Genomic DNA, 15,854 nt, shown 5'->3' with positions numbered 1-15,854 from the left:
GTTTGGGGGAGTTGATAACTAGGGATTCTAGTCTATTTGATGCTCCTTTTTGCTTGTGTTTTGGACTAAAATGTGTACAAGTATTCCCAAAAGCTAACTTCTTGTTCTTGTTTGCAATGTTTGGTCAAAAGGAGACAAGGATGTCATAACCAGTTCAAAAAAGATGTGAAACATGCATAAGTTCAAAACCAAGTCAAAGCAGCGCTACAGCGGAAAATCCACCGCGGCCGCAGAAGACCCACCGCGACTGCGGTCCTTTTATTGCATTCCGCAGTGGCAAGGTTCAGAAAGATACAATTTGAGGCATTGCAAGTTACCACGGTCCGCGGTGATTTTATGCGACCGCGGTACCCCTACCGCGACAAAGGTCCTTTTACCGCGGTCCACGGAGAAGAGATTTAGAGAGCCTAGAGTCTGAGCTAAAGCTGAATACCACCGTCCGTGGTAGCCTCACCGCTACAGCGGTCATTTTCCGCTATCAGCGGTACCTCTGTTAGGGGCATTTTGGTCCGAAAAATTTGGCTGTGTATAAATACTACTTTTTCAGATTTTTAGGTCATCTTATCTGTAGTTGAGCACGTGAATGCTGCATTTTACCTATTTTGAGTAATTTTTTAGCTTGTTTAGAAATTAATCTTAGAATCTTAACTTGGAATTACATTTTATGGGTTATCCTTCATCTCAATCTATGATTTCTTCTTCAATTATGAGTAGCTAAACCCATTAGCTAGGGTGTGGCTCAACCCTAGTGTGGGTATTTAATGGGTCTCTTGTTTTAGGGCTTAGATGTTTATGGGTGAATGATATTTGGCCTGTTTTGTGCTTTTAATGTTGAATTGGTGGTTGAAAATACTAATTAGTGTCTTTTTGACTTAGGCTCTTTTTGAGAAAGAGAGTCCAAGTCTAGGAAATTTAAGCCAACAAGGAATTGGGGTGCATTCTATCTTATTCAAGAGATTGATAGCCCCAATTAAAGGGTTAAACCTAGATATAGTAATACCCGACTTGAGCCAATTTTTCTTGCACAAATTTGAACACCCAATTGGACTTGAGAAAGCAAATTAGGTCATAATCACTCAAACTACTGAGAGGTATAGAGTGAGTGGTTTCGTGCATTGGCTATATCAGGATCCTAGCTATAACAAATTGCCCTAAGTTTTAGATCTCGTTAGATACTCACCTAGGAGTAAGTCACTTCCCTTAGTCTACCAATCAAGAAAAGTCTACAAAAAAAAAATATCATACTTAGTCAAATTTCCTGCATCATTAGTATAAAATTTAGAATAGTAAAAAAAATCGAAGCATGTTTGGAAGTGTGAAAAATTACACTGTGCATTGCTAGTTTAGATAGGAACCCAATCCCTAACTTATTCTAGCTCCCTGTGGATTCGATCCCGACCTTCTCGGGTAAAAGCTGCATCGACCGCTCTTGCCACTCTATTGTGGTGTAGGGTTGGACCCGATCACATATTCCTAGAGAAGTATATTCCAATTTCATAGAGGGAGGAGTTTCGGGGTTAGTTCGAGCAGCTCCAGCAAGGTCAGATGTCTGTGACCGATTATGAGGTGAGACTCACTGAGTCTCATCATGTATCTATCATTCTTCCTATAGACACACAGAGAGTGTAGAGATTTATTATGATCTTACACTATGGGATACATGTTTCTATGGCCTGAGAGGTAGAGTTGGGGACTCCTTTCCTCCAGTTAGTAGATATAGCTCAAAGGATCTAGCGTATCCGCAACCAGGGTAGAGAGTTCACGTCCAAGGATAAATAGCCTCAGCATTATAATGGATTCAGTGGCGCCCCGTTTGGGGGCAAAGATCAGTTTATGAAGGGACATCTTAGCGGTGGGCTTACTTTAGTGACATTCCAGAGAGCACCTACTATCCGCCAGCTATTCATAGTTCCTCTAGTGGGTACTCAGTCCATCAAGGCCAGATCCAGATTCAATAGTTTTCCACCCTGAGAGGTTGTTTCGAGTGCAGGGAGTTTGGTCATGTAAAGAAGTTTTATCCCAGACTTCGGGCAAGGCAGTGCAGTAGGGTCATCAGCCCATGATTATCGCACCAGCTGCCACATCGCGGCCATAGGCGAGGTCAGGTGGGTAAGGGTCACCCTTGATGTGGAGACCAGTCAGGTGGCGCTCTGGACAGATTTTATGCCTTTCCAGGTACACCAAAGGCATAGCCTCCTATACTGTGATCTCATGTATTATTTCTATTTGCCATAGAGATGCTTCAGTACTATTTGATCCAGGGTCTACCTATTCCTATGTATCTTCTCTTTTTGATCCTTATATGGATGTATCTCGTGAGTCCTTGGGTTTTCCTGTATATGTGTCCACTCAGGTGGGATTGTGTTTTTGTGGATCAGGTTTACCAGTCCTGTGTAGTAACTTTTTGTGGGTACGAGACTAGAGCGGATCTTTTATTGCTCGATATGATTGACTTCAAGGTTATCTTATGAATGGATTGGTTGTCTTTGTATCAATCCATTCTTGATTTCTATGCCAAGACTTTTACCTTGGCGATGCCATAGATGCCTAGGATTGAGCGGCGAGGTTCATCTAGTAGTACATCGAGTAGGGTTATTTCTTTCTTAAAGGCTCTACATATGGTTGAGAAGGGTTGTTTGGCCTATTTATCCTTTGTTTGAGATAATGATATGGAGACTTCCAGGATAGGTTCAGTTCCTGTGGTAGGGGAGTTTCCGATGTTTTTCCTGCTGATGTACCAAGCATGTTGCCGGATCGTGATATCGATTTCATCATTTATTTGGCACCATGCACCAAGCCTATCTCTATTCCATCTTATCATGTAGCTCACATGGAGTTGAGAGCTGAAGGAGCAGCTTCAGGAGTTGCTCGATAAGGGATTCATCATGTCGAGTATGTCACCTTGGGGCGTAGCGGTATTATTAGTGAAGAATAAAAATGGGAGTATGCGGATATACATTGTTTACTGACTGCCGAATAAGGTCACAATCAAGAATAAGTATTTGTCGTCGTTCATTGATGATTTGGTTGATCGGCTTCAGGGTGAGTGTTCTCAAAGATCGACTTAAGATTTGGGTATCATCAGTTGAGGGTTCGTGCTTAGGATGTTCCAAGGACGGCTTTCTGAACTGGATATGGGCACTACAAGTTTTTAGTGATATCCTTCGGCTTGACTAATGCTCCAGCAATATTTAAAGATTTGATGAATCGGGTGTTCGAACCATATCTTGAATCATTTGTCATTGTCTTCATTGATGGTATATTGATCTACTCCTATAGCATGGAGGAGTGCGGGCAGCGTTTAAGGATATTGCTTTTGACCTTATAGGAACAAAAGTTGTATGCTAAGCACTCCAGGTGTGAGTTCTTATTAGATTTTATGACTTTTTTGGGGAACATTGTGTCCAGTGAGGGTATTAAGGTGGGTCCAAGGAAGATCAAGGTAGTTTATAGTTTGCCTCATCCTACCACAACGATCGAGATTAGGAGTTTCTTGGGGAAATCAGGTTATTATTGTTGGTTGAGGGCTTCTCATCTATTATAGCTCCTCTTTACTAGATTGACCTAGAAGGGTAATCCGTTTAGGTGGTCCAATGATTACGAGGGGAGCTTTCAGAAGCTCAAGACCCCATTGACTACATCACCAGTATTGGTTTTGCCTTCCGATTCAGGGATGTACATAGTGGATTGCGATGCTTCACGCGTTGGGTTGGGTTGTGTATTCATGTAGGAGGATCAAGTTATTGCATATGATTCTTGTCAGTTTACGAGAAGCATTACCATGTGCACAAATTTGAGTTGGATGCGATAGGTCATGCTCTTAAGATCTGGAGAAATTATCTTTATAGAGTTTCGTGTGAGGTTTACACTGATCACCGTAGCTATAACATCTGTTTAACCAGAAGGATCTCAATCTGAGGCAATGCAGGTGGCTTGAGTTATTGAAAGACTTTGACAATACCATTCTTTATCATCTGGACAAGGCGAATGTGGTCGCAAATGCCTTGAGCAGAAAGGCTGAGAGTGTGGATAGTTTGGCGTTCATTCCAGCAGAGCAGAGGCCATTCACTTTGAACATTCACTCCTTGGCTAACCGACTTATGGGGTTGTATATTACATAGCTTAGTCATGTTCTTGCGTGTTTTGTGGCTCAGTCTTCTTTATTCAAGCAGATTAAGGCTCGTCAGAATGATGATCCGCACTTTTTGGTCCTTAGAGAGACGATACTATGAGTTGATTCCAAGTAGGTGACTATCAGAGATAATGGTGTACTGCGACTCCAAGGTTGAATATGTGTTCCTAATGTTGATCACCTGAGGGAGTCAATTCTAGAGGAGGCACACAGTTTGCGTTATTCCATTCATCAAAGTGCCACGAAGATATATCGCGACCTGAGGCAGCATTACTGCTGGTAGTGGATTAAGGACATAGTTGAGCATGTGTTGAGATGTTTGAATTGTCAGCAGGTTAACTACGAGAACCAGAGGCCAAGTGGCTTACTTTAGCAGATGGTTATACCGTAGTGGAAATAGGAGTGCGTCACTATGGATTTCGTGATTTGCTTGCCGTGGACATTGAGGAAATTTGATGTTTTTAGGGTCACTGTCGACAGACTAAAGTTTGCGCACTTTATTCCGGTGATGACTATATATACTTCGAAGAGGTTGGCCCAGATTTGTATCTAGGAAATTGTTTAGTTGCATGTCATTCCTATCTCCATTACTTCAGATCGAGCTACTCAGTTCACTTTGTATTTCTGGAGAGAAATACAGACTGATTTCAGTACTTGGGTAGAGCTTAGCACGGCCTTTCATTCACAGACCGACGAGCATTCGAAGCGAACAGTTCAGATTCTGGATGATAAGCTTAGAGCGTACGTGATTGACTTCGGAGGGCAATAAGATCGATTCTTACCGTTGGCCAAGTTGGTGTACAACAAAAACAATCAATCTAGCATTAAGATAGCTGCTTTTGAGGCCTTGTATGGTCGACTATTATTCCCCTCTTGATTGGTTCGAGCCCGGCGAGGCTAGGTTGTATGGTACTGATTTGATAAAGGATGCCTTAGATAAGGTAAAGATGACTGAGGAGTGACTTCGTACATCACAGTCCAGGTAGAAGAGTTACGCGAATACACACGATTTGTCATTTATGGTGGGCAAGAAGGTACTTTTGAAATTCTCGCTGATGAAGAGTATCAGGAGATTCGGAAGGAGAGGAAAGTTGAGTCTGAGGTTCATCGGCGCATCCAATGTTTTGGAGCGAGTTGGCGAGGTTGCATACAGACTTGCTTTGCCTCCTAGCCTATCGGGGGTTCATCCGGTATTTCACATGTCTATGCTCTGGAAGAACCATGCCAACAGGTCCTATGTGTTGGATTATAGCATATTTCAGATGGATGGGAGCTTGAGTTATGAGGAGGAGAAGGTTGCCATTGTTGATAGGCAAGATCGCAGATTAAGGTCTAAGGAGATTTCAGCTATGAAGCTTCAATGGAGGGGTCAGCCAGTCAAGGAGGTGACTTAAGAGATCCAGGAGGACATGCATTGCAGATATCCACACTTATCAGGTGTTGATACCCAACTTTTCCCTGTATATTTTTATATGCAAAATATCTCTAAAAATAGCATATATATGCATATATATAAGTATGTCCAAGCATCTTACTGTTTTTCTCATAATTTTAAAGATTTTAAACTGATTTATTTCCCTTTTCATCCATCAAAACCCAATGATTATTTCCAAAATTATTATTTTGGTAATTCATTTCTTTGAATTTTATATTTATATATGGCTAAGGTATTTTTTACACATTTTTTACAAATTTATTTGGTATTTTTAAGGATAGAATTGCATAATTGCAATATTAGCCATTTTTAGGTTTAAATTCGTCTCATATTCATAAATGAGATTTCATATTTTTAAATGGATAATTATGTATTATAGATCATTTTGGTGCTTTCAATTTATTTCCAGAAATCAATTTACTATTTTTTATAATTTTAAAAGGGAAAATTGGCTATTTAAATAATAGCCCAATTCGTTTCAATTTTAGCCTAAAATCTGACCCCAAATTGGACTCCAATTTCCAGCCCAATTTCAATTAAAACCCGACCAAGGCCCCAATTACCCCTACCCGACCCAAAACCATATTAAATCCTGGCCGTTGATCTAAACGATCAACGGCCCTCATCCGTTCTTACCATTTTAAGCCAAACGACCCCCCAAACCCCTCATTTGCCTCACTCGTCTCTATCTCTCTAACCTCTGGTTCTCTCTAGAACCTTCCCCCCTTCCCCTCCTCTCCGATGAGTTCCCTTCATCTTCTCCGGCCACTTTCTGACCTGAATCCATGGTGCTTTCACCACCCACCAAGCCACCTATGGCTCCTCACGTTTGCTTACTGAATTTTCATGACTTGACCACGAAGAGTTGGGTCCAGACCTCTGTCGATTCAAGTTCCACGGCCATCTCCGGCAAGCCGTGTCTGTTCGAGCCTGGCCTCAACTCCTCCTGCTTAGATCCAAGCCTTTCTCACCGTTTGGGTTCCTCTGAAAATCCTAGCTTTGAGGTTTTTCTGATCTCTTTAGACCTGTTCCAGATTTATGCTTTCCCTAAGTTTTTAAACGATTTTCTGATTTTTTTTCAAAAAAAAAAGTTATGCTTTCAAAACCTTTATTTTCCGATCTAGGGTTTTGAGTTATGTGTGTTTCTCTGATTTTCTTCTTCTCTTGTATATTCTCTACTATGTTTCTCCTACTATGTTCTTGTTAAATCTCTTCTACCATGTTCTTCTATTATGTTGCTCCTACTGTGCTCTTGTTATGATTTCCCTACCATGTTTTTATTTGTTTCTTCTACCAGTTCTTCTACTGTTGTTTCGCACATTATTTTTCGCTTTGTTTCTCATGAGTTTCTGTTACTGAAAAGCATGTCGAAGGTCCCAGTTCCTTTGTAAGACCTTTGAACTTGTTTTGACTAGTATCTTTTGCTTTCTTGATTACCCGCCCTCTCATCTCGGCACTCGATTGATGGTAAAACCCTAAACTTTAGGGGTTCATCCGGGTTTGAGAACATTGGCTATGTGATATGTTTGTTCTTCATCTTCAAAGCTATCTGATTTCAGAAACCCTAACTATTTCGAGGTTCTGAACTTGTTACTTAACTGAGTCTCGAAATTCTTTGTCTCAACCTCTGTCTCTTTAAGCAATTCTGATTTTCCCCTAAAACTTTTCTAAGGTCTTTTACACTGGATCTTTTGTATGCTACTAGATGCTACTTCTCTTCTACATTGCTAACCTATGTGACTACCATGCTCCTATAGTCTATTATCTACGTATTTTGCATTGACACGACATCTTCTTAAAATGTTTGTATGCTCTTTATATGCGCTGAACTTCCCCTCTAAAATGACTTTCAAATTTTGATTAGTTTCAGACTTCCTTCTGTATAGGTTTGACTGATTTCTTTCCTTGTTTGCTGATTTCCCTATGACTCGATTTAAGTTATTTGATTGTCCTTAACTATTCTGACTTGGTTCATTCATGGACCAGTGATTACAAAATCTCTGATCCTTGATTTGCTGGCTACTAATTGATTTCTCTTACCTTATTTATGCAACCGTGTAATTCAAAGCTCTGCCCCTAAAATAAACTTCTATGTATTTACCCCTAATTGCGTACTTTGCACAAAAATGCTTGTTTGATTTCTTTCCTTAAATAACTTTTACCGTTTGAATCTGAAATCCTTAATTAAAGGAAGTCTTGTGTGATTGATTCTTAATTGATATTCAGTTCCTAAACTATTTTCTTACCTTATTTCTGCCTGATTTTCACACTATAAATGCACGACTCTTTCATTAACACACACGACTCACTCATAGTCTTTCTGAACTCACACTTACACGCAATAGTACTTTCTCTTATTGTCTGCATCGTGGCCTGTTTGCAAGACTTACTGCTTTTCTCTACTTGTTTCTTTGAAACTGGTATGTTCTGATTTAAGTTTCAGCACCACAACAATGTGTCTATCCCTATCTACTTACTGCTTTTGTATAGTTCAGCATTTCTTTTCCTGCCTGTTCTGTTATGAATCTCTATTCCCCACCCCCTTGTGTGTTTAAGCTATGGTTTGGATCATGGCAATATGTAAATTGTTGCCCATGAATCAAACCTGATCCCTTGGGATCCTAGCCTCTATTAATGTGTGTTTGGACAAGCTTATGGTATGCTAGCATTCTCCATTGTTGGGCATGCCCACATCCTGCCCTTGCCTCTTTCAATTTCCCTATTCCCCTGAACCCCTTATGTGTACTTATTTTCCTCTCCTTTTCCCCTTTCCCCTCTCAGAATTCGGCTTCTACACTTGCACTCTCTCTTAGTCTTTAAGTTCTGCCTCTTGTGAGCCTTGCCTTGGGACCTTGAGTTCCCTCTGAACTTGGACACTTGAGGGCTGGCCTTCCCACACTACACTTGTGTTAATCTGGTAATACATTTGGGTGTGAGCATTGCCCGGAGTCCCTTTGAGGCTCTTAGGGAACTTTGACACACTCAGATGGGAGAAAGGCTTTGGATCATGATCTTATGGAGTTGGTTTACCTCATATTTCAGACATGAAGTCTGAATCAGGCTCTCCTTGGTTGTCCTTGTATTTGTATTTTTTCTGATGTATTTATTTTTACTTTAATTTGGGTTGTAATAACTTGTAATAAACTCTTGGGGACGGCTAGTGAAAAGGGCGGGTAACTATGCATGCAAAGGGTAGATACCATATGTGACGACCCAAAGGGTCACCACTTGTTTCCTTACTCATCATGTGCTTCTGAGGCCTTGAAAACCTCATTTGGGGTTGCCTCGATTTGCATGCGCAGTCCGAGCGCGTAGCCGGAAAGCTTAAATATAACTTCTGTGAGAAAAATGCTAAATTTTGATATTAAATTGAATAAATTTGACTTCCGTCAACTTTTTGGGTAAACGGACCCGGACCCGTGATTGGACGGTCCCGAAAAGTCTGTAGGAAAATATGGGACTTGGGCGTATGCCCGGAATCGAATTCTGAGGTCCTAAGCCCGAGAAATGAATTTTTGTGTGAAATTATTTTCTGAAAATAATTAAGGAAATTGGAAATGAAATTTGATTAGAAGATTGTGGTATCGGGCCCGTATCTTGGTTCCGGTGCCCGGTACTAGTGTTATATATTGTTTAAGCGCTTTCTGTGAAATTTGGTTGAAATCGGACGTCGTTTGACGTGTTTCGGACTTAAAACTCTAAATTTGAAAGTTTATGAAGTTTGAAGAAAAACTAGTGATTTTGAGGTTTGACTCATTGTTTATGATGTTATTTTGGCGATTTGATCACACGGATAAGTCCATAGGATATTTTTGAGGTTGTGTGCATATTTGGTTTGGAGCCCCGAGGGCTCGGGTGAGTTTTGGATAGGTGTCGGAGTGCATTTTTGAACTTAGGGAAATCTGGAATTTCAGTTCTGCAATTTTCGCAATTGCGAAGCAGGCCTCGCAATTGCGAGCTCGCAAATGCGAGCCTGGCATCGCAATTGCGAGGAAGGGGGAACTGTGCTGGGTTCGCAAATGCGACCAAAAATCTCGCAATTGCGAGGTTGGACATTTCACAAATGCGAAGTTTAGTGTCGCAAATGCGAAGACCCCCAAACTGGCCTGAGTTCGCAAATGCGAACATTTTTATCGCATTTCCCATACCTGTACGAACCCAAGTTCGCATTTCCCATATCTGCAGCCCAGCATATTTTATACTTAACCTATTTTGAACTTCATTTTTCACATTTTCTCAAACTCAAACACCCATAGGTGATTTTCCAAGAAATCTTTCTTCTCCAAAACAATTGTAAGTTAATTTCTACTCATTTCTTTCAATCATTAACATCATTTAACATGTTTTTCACTTAAAATCAATGATTTTCATGGGTGAAATTGGGGGTTTTGGGTAGAACCTAGGTTTTCTAAAAATTCGGGATTTGGACCTCAATTTGAGGTCCGATTTCAAAACAAATTACATATTTGAGTTCGTGGGGAATGGGTAACCGGGTTTTGGTTCGAACTTCGGGTTTTGACCACGTGGGCCCGAGGGCGATTTTGGAATTTTTGGGAAAAACTTTGGGAAACTCATTTTTATGCATTCAAATTGATTCATTTAATGTTTATTAAAGCAATTAAGTAATTTGTGGCTAGATTCGAGGGGATTGGAGGTGGAATTACGGGGTAAAGCCATAGTTGAGGCTTGAGTTGAGTTCAAGGCATCGAGGTAAGTGTTTGGTTTAACCCTAGCTTGAGGGAATAGGAGTTGAGTCTTATTTGTAACTTGCTAATTGTCGAGTACAATGTATAGGCATGGTGACGAGCATCTATACATTGGTGAGTAGCATGACCGTGATTCCTTATTTTACAAATAGTTTGGTTGTTGTTATGCCTTCCATGCTTAATTGATGACTTCTATATGTTGTAAAGATATTCTGAGAGAAATTGTGATCTTGAAACTTCGTGGAGTATTGGCTCGGGTTGAAATACAAATTATGAAGGTATATGAGATAAGTAACTCCTTGGATCATTGGCTCAAGTGATAATGTGAACTATGAGATTAAAGTGAAAGAGAGAGAAGAGTTAATGATTTATTCCCTTGTCGGGACGTTGTTCGTTATTGATGTTGTACCCTTGCCGGGTTTTTAATTATTTGTTTGTGTACCCTTGCCGGGACTTCCATTCTTGTTTTATTATTCCCTTGCCCTTGTTTGTGATTGTTGATTGGGTGAGGAAGAGTGTTAAAGCACGAAGGGTGATGCCGTGCATTGTTTGTTTCTTGTGAGGAAAGAGTGTAAAGCACGAAGGGTGATGTCGTGCATTATTTGCTTATTGTGAGGAAAAGAGAGTAAAGCACGAAGGGTGATGCCGTGCCGCACGATGTGCCATTCCGTGCCTATTCTATTGATTATATGTGAGGAATGAGAGTAAAAGCACAAAGGGTGATGCCGTGTACGTTTGTTTATATTATTGCTTGGTGAGGATGAGAGTAAAAGCGCGAAGGGTGATGTCGTGCACTTATTGATCTCCATTCCTTATTGTTCTAGCTGTTGTGCTTTTCCTTTGTATTAGCCAATTTATACTTGAAACTATTATCTCCCCACAGCATGCTTCCCCTCCCATATTGTTTTACTTGTCTTGTATTTCGATTCCGCTGTATATATATAATTGCACAGGTTTATGTGGTAGTCCAGTCTAGCCTCGTCACTACTTCACCGGGGTTAGGCTAGAAACTTACCAGCACATGGGGTCGGTTGTGCTGATACTATACTCTGTGCTATTTTGCACAGATCCAGGTTTCGAGCAGCAGCAACATTAGTGTGGGAGTAGGCTTCATTTCAGCGAGACCCGAGGTAGCCTTGCAGACGTCCGCAGGCCCGGCATCTCCTCTATCCTTTATTTTTATCTGTTATCTCATTGTATTCGAGACAAATAGCTTATGTTCTCCTTCAGACGTTTGTATGTAGTATTCTTAGCAGTTCGTGAGTACAGTGACACCAGTCTTGGTAGAGGATTTTGCTGAACTTTCCGCATTTCTATTCAGTTTTATAAAATGTTAAGATTTCCGCTTGTTATTGAGTTTCGTTGCTTTTGTATTATTGTCGTAAATTGTTAAAATGGATTAGATTATTAATGGACAAGTAATTAAATTTGTCTTGCCTAGCTCTCATTAGTAGGCACCATCACGACTCCCGAGGGTGGGAAATCCGGATCGTGACAAGTTGGTATCAGAGCTCTAGGTTACATAGGTCTCACAACTCACGGACAAGCTTAGTAGAGTTTGAGGGATCGGTACAGAGACGTCTCTATTTATCCCCCAGAGGCTACCGAGTTAGGAAAAGTTTCACATTTGTTTCTTGCCATGCGATTTTGTTTCTCAATGCTAATTGAATTTCTACTCTGTTCATTCGCAAATGGCGAGAACACGTGCTTCTTCATCTTCTGATCAGCAGTCCCAGCCCCAGACAGCTCCCGCTAGGGGTAGAGGGCGAGGCCGAGGCCGAGACCGTGCTAGAGGCCGAGGTAGTGGCGGAGCTCAGCCCCGAGCAGCAGCACAAATGGCGGAGCCTCAGGACGCTCTAGTCCGATTGGTGGGCCTCATGGAGAGCGTCACCCGAGTAGGTTTGCTTCTTGTAGCACAAGCCGTCTCTCAGGCTGGAGGAGGGGCCCAGACTCCTGCTACTCACACTCCGGAGCAGGTAGTTCCCCCGATTCAGACTCCAGCAGTTCAGCCAGTTGGAGCAGCTCAGCCAGGTGTGGTAGCCCAGGCCGGTGATGGGGCAGCTATGTCTGCCGATGCTTTATGGAGGTTGGATAGGTTCACCAAGCTCTTCACTACTACTTTCAGCAGTGCATCTACCGAGGATCCTCAGGATTATTTGGACAGTTGCCACGAGGTTCTTCGGAACATGGGTATTGTTGAGTCCAATGGAGTGGACTTTGCTGCATTTTGCCTATCTGGATCCGCCAAGACTTGGTGGAGGGATTTCTGTTTAGCTAGACCAGTAGGGTCTCCAGCCTTGACCTGGGAGCAGTTCACGCATACATTTCTGGAGAAGTTTCTCCCTGTCACACATCGTGAGGCCTATCGGAGGCAGTTTGAGCGTCTACATCAGGGATACATGTTAGTCACCCAGTACGAGACCAGGTTTATTGAGTTGGCTCGCCATGCTACTGTCATACTCCCCACTAAGAGGGAGAGGGTGAGACGATTTATTGATGGACTCACCCAGCCTATTCGTCTCCAGATGGCTATAGAGGTGGGGAGTGATAGGCGGCCAATGTGGCCCGGAGGATCGAGATGGTATTGCCACAGAGAGGTGGTCATAGAGCAGACAAGAGACCCCGTCAGTCAGGCCGATTCAGTGGTGCCTCATCTGGAGGCAGAGATTCTTATGATAGGGGTCATCCTTATAGGCCTTTCCAGTCAGCCCTCTAGGTTTCTCAGGGTGCCCCAGGTGATCGTGGTTTCCGTGGGCATTATTTTGATCAGCAGTCATTCACTGCACCGCCAGCTCCTATCAGTGCGCTGCCGCTTTAGAGTTTCCGTGGTGGTCATTCAGGTCGACAGGGCCATCAGACTCAGCAGCCGAGGACTTGTTACACTTGTGGTGACACGGGTCATATTGCTAGATTTTGCGCTCGAGCACCGAGCAGTTCTCAGCACCAGGGTTCTCGTGCCATGGTTCAGGCACCAGCTGCCCCACAGCCCGCCCAGCCAGCTAGAGATAGGGGTAGAGGTGCCAGAGGTAGAGGTAGAGGTCATAGAGGTGGAGCTCAGACCGCCAGAGGTGGAGGCCAGCTAGCAGCAGGCCGTCCTATAGAGGTATATTAGAGTGGTGGGGCCCAGACCCAGTGTTATGCTCTTCAGGCTAGGCCTGAGGCAGAGGCTTCAGATGCGGTTATTACAGGTACGGTTCTGGTTTGTGATAGAGATTCTTCAGTGTTGTTTGATCCGGGGCCTACGTATTCGTATGTGTCATCCTATTTTGCCCCGTATTTGATCATGCCTAGTGATGCATTGGGTATTCCTGTTTATGTGTCTACGCCGGTGGGTGATTCCATCGTAGTTAATCAAGTCCATCGCTCTTGTGTTGTGGTGATTGGGGGTCTGGAGACTCGTGTAGATCTATTTCTTTTAGATACGGTTGACTTTGATATTATATTGGGGATGGACTGGTTATCACCCTATCATGCTATCTTGGACTGCCATGCCAAGACTGTGACCTTAGCTTTACCGGGTATGCCTCGCTTAGAGTGGAGAGGGACTCCAGGTCATTCTACCCGCAGTGTCATATCATATGTGAAGGCTTAGTGTATGGTCGAGAAGGGGTTTTTAGCTTATTTAGCTTATGTTCGGGATTCCAGTGCTGAGGTTCCCTCTATCGATTCTGTGCCCGTTGTTCGTGATTTCCCTGATGTTTTTCCTTCAGACCTGCCGGGTATGCCACCCGACAGGAATATAGATTTCTGCATCGATCTGGTTCTGGGCACTCAGCCCATTTCTATTTCGCCATATCGTATGGCCCCGGCGGAGTTGAAGGAGTTAAAAGAACAGTTGCAGGATTTGCTCGAGAAGGGTTTCATTAGACCAAGTGTCTCTCCTTGGGGTGCGCCGGTGTTATTTGACAAGAAGAAGGATGGGTCAATGAGAATGTGTATTGATTACCGGCAATTGAACAAGGTAACGGTCAAGAATAAGTATCCACTACCGAGGATTGATGATTTATTCGACCAGCTTCAGGGTGCCAGGGTATTTTCCAAGATTGACTTGCGATCTGGTTACCATCAGTTGAGGATTAGGGCATCCGATGTCCCTAAGACAGCCTTCCGTACTCGGTATGGGCATTATGAGTTCTTGGTTATGTCATTCGGGTTGACAAATGCCCCAGCAACTTTCATGGACTTGATGAACCGAGTGTTCAGGCCTTATTTGGATTCATTCGTGATAGTGTTCATTGATGATATATTGATATACTCCCGCAGCCAGGAGGAGCACAAGCAGCACCTTAAAGTGGTTCTTCAGACTCTGAGGGATAGTCAGTTATACACTAAGTTCTCGAAGTGTGAATTCTGGTTGGGTTCAGTTGCATTTCTGGGCCATGTTGTATCAGCAGAGGGTATTCAGGTGGCAGGCTACTACAGACGATTCGTGGAGGAATTTTCATCTATTGCAGCCCCGATGACCAGATTGACCCAGAAGGGTGCCCAGTTCAGATGGTCGGATGAGTGTGAGGCGAGCTTTCAGAAGCTCAAGACAGCTCTGACTACGGCACCGGTGTTGGTTTTGCCCACAGGTTTAGGGCCCTATACAGTCTATTGTGATGCTTCCCGTGTTGGGCTTGGGGCAGTGTTGATGCAGGACGGCAAGGTCATTGTCTATGCTTCGAGACAGTTGAAGATTCATGAGAAGAACTATCGAGTGCATGATTTAGAGTTGGCAGCCACAGTTCACGCATTGAAGATTTGGAGGCATTATTTGTATGGCGTGGCGTGTGAAGTGTTTGTAGAGATGTGATTTTTGACCCTCCCCAAGATTTTTAAATTTTAGCACGTAAATATTCAATTTAGGCCTAATATAGCTATTTCAACTCATTTTGACTTTTTACTTTATTTCATTACAAGAAAAAATGAAAATTATAAAAAAATATTTTAGTTTATGCATTTTTCATAAATTCAAAAAAAACACAAAAATAGTACCTTATTTTTATCTTTATATAATTTCGCAAATGCAAAATAGTTTCATGTTTAGTTTAATTAATTAGGATTAGCTTTGGCATTGTGTAGTATTTTTATCTTATTTTAAAAGGAGTCAATTAAGGTGTTGGATTATAATTTTAAGAGTTTTAGAGCCTAATTCTTGGCTCAATTCGGATTAGTCCGTTAAGCCTAGGGACCCTTCTAGACTCTTCTTTGGAACAAAAACAAATAAAAACCCTAAGGACTTAACACAAAAAAATAACCTAGTGACTAATGGGCAAAATACACAAAAATACACCTAAACCTAGACTCTACCTATAAAGTAAGGCTTAAAAATCTAAAAAAGAGGAACAACAATCAGCGTAGCTTTTCAACAGACCCCCCCCCCCCCCTGAAGATCATCTTCTTCGACTTTCCCTCATCGAAACCTCCCCTTTCTGCTCCATTAGCACACAGACACATAGCCAACGACCACCCCAAAATTCCCTGCCAATCAGCAACACCCCAATACACCATAACCCCACCCCACACGACCACCCAAGCTCATTCTTCAACATGAAAGGAATCAACAGCAGCTGAACAAAAACCATCAGTGACCAAAATC

General features: G+C 42.4%; 1 protein-coding gene across 1 annotated transcript; it reads left to right on the top strand.

Annotated features, from left to right (window-relative positions):
* The first annotated feature begins 5,151 nt into the window (after positions 1–5,151).
* LOC109209525 lies at positions 5,152–5,526 on the top strand. The gene has a single exon (XM_019372811.1). It carries the CDS (start codon positions 5,152–5,154, stop codon positions 5,524–5,526), a length of 375 nt encoding a protein of 124 aa, XP_019228356.1.
* The last annotated feature ends 10,328 nt before the right edge of the window (positions 5,527–15,854 follow it).

This window comes from Nicotiana attenuata, unplaced genomic scaffold (assembly GCF_001879085.1).
Source record: "Nicotiana attenuata strain UT unplaced genomic scaffold, NIATTr2, whole genome shotgun sequence".
In the NCBI taxonomy this organism is placed as follows: Eukaryota; Viridiplantae; Streptophyta; class Magnoliopsida; order Solanales; family Solanaceae; genus Nicotiana; species Nicotiana attenuata.
Note: the sequence above shows the minus strand (reverse complement) of the source record. Positions and strands in the feature narration are given on the sequence as shown.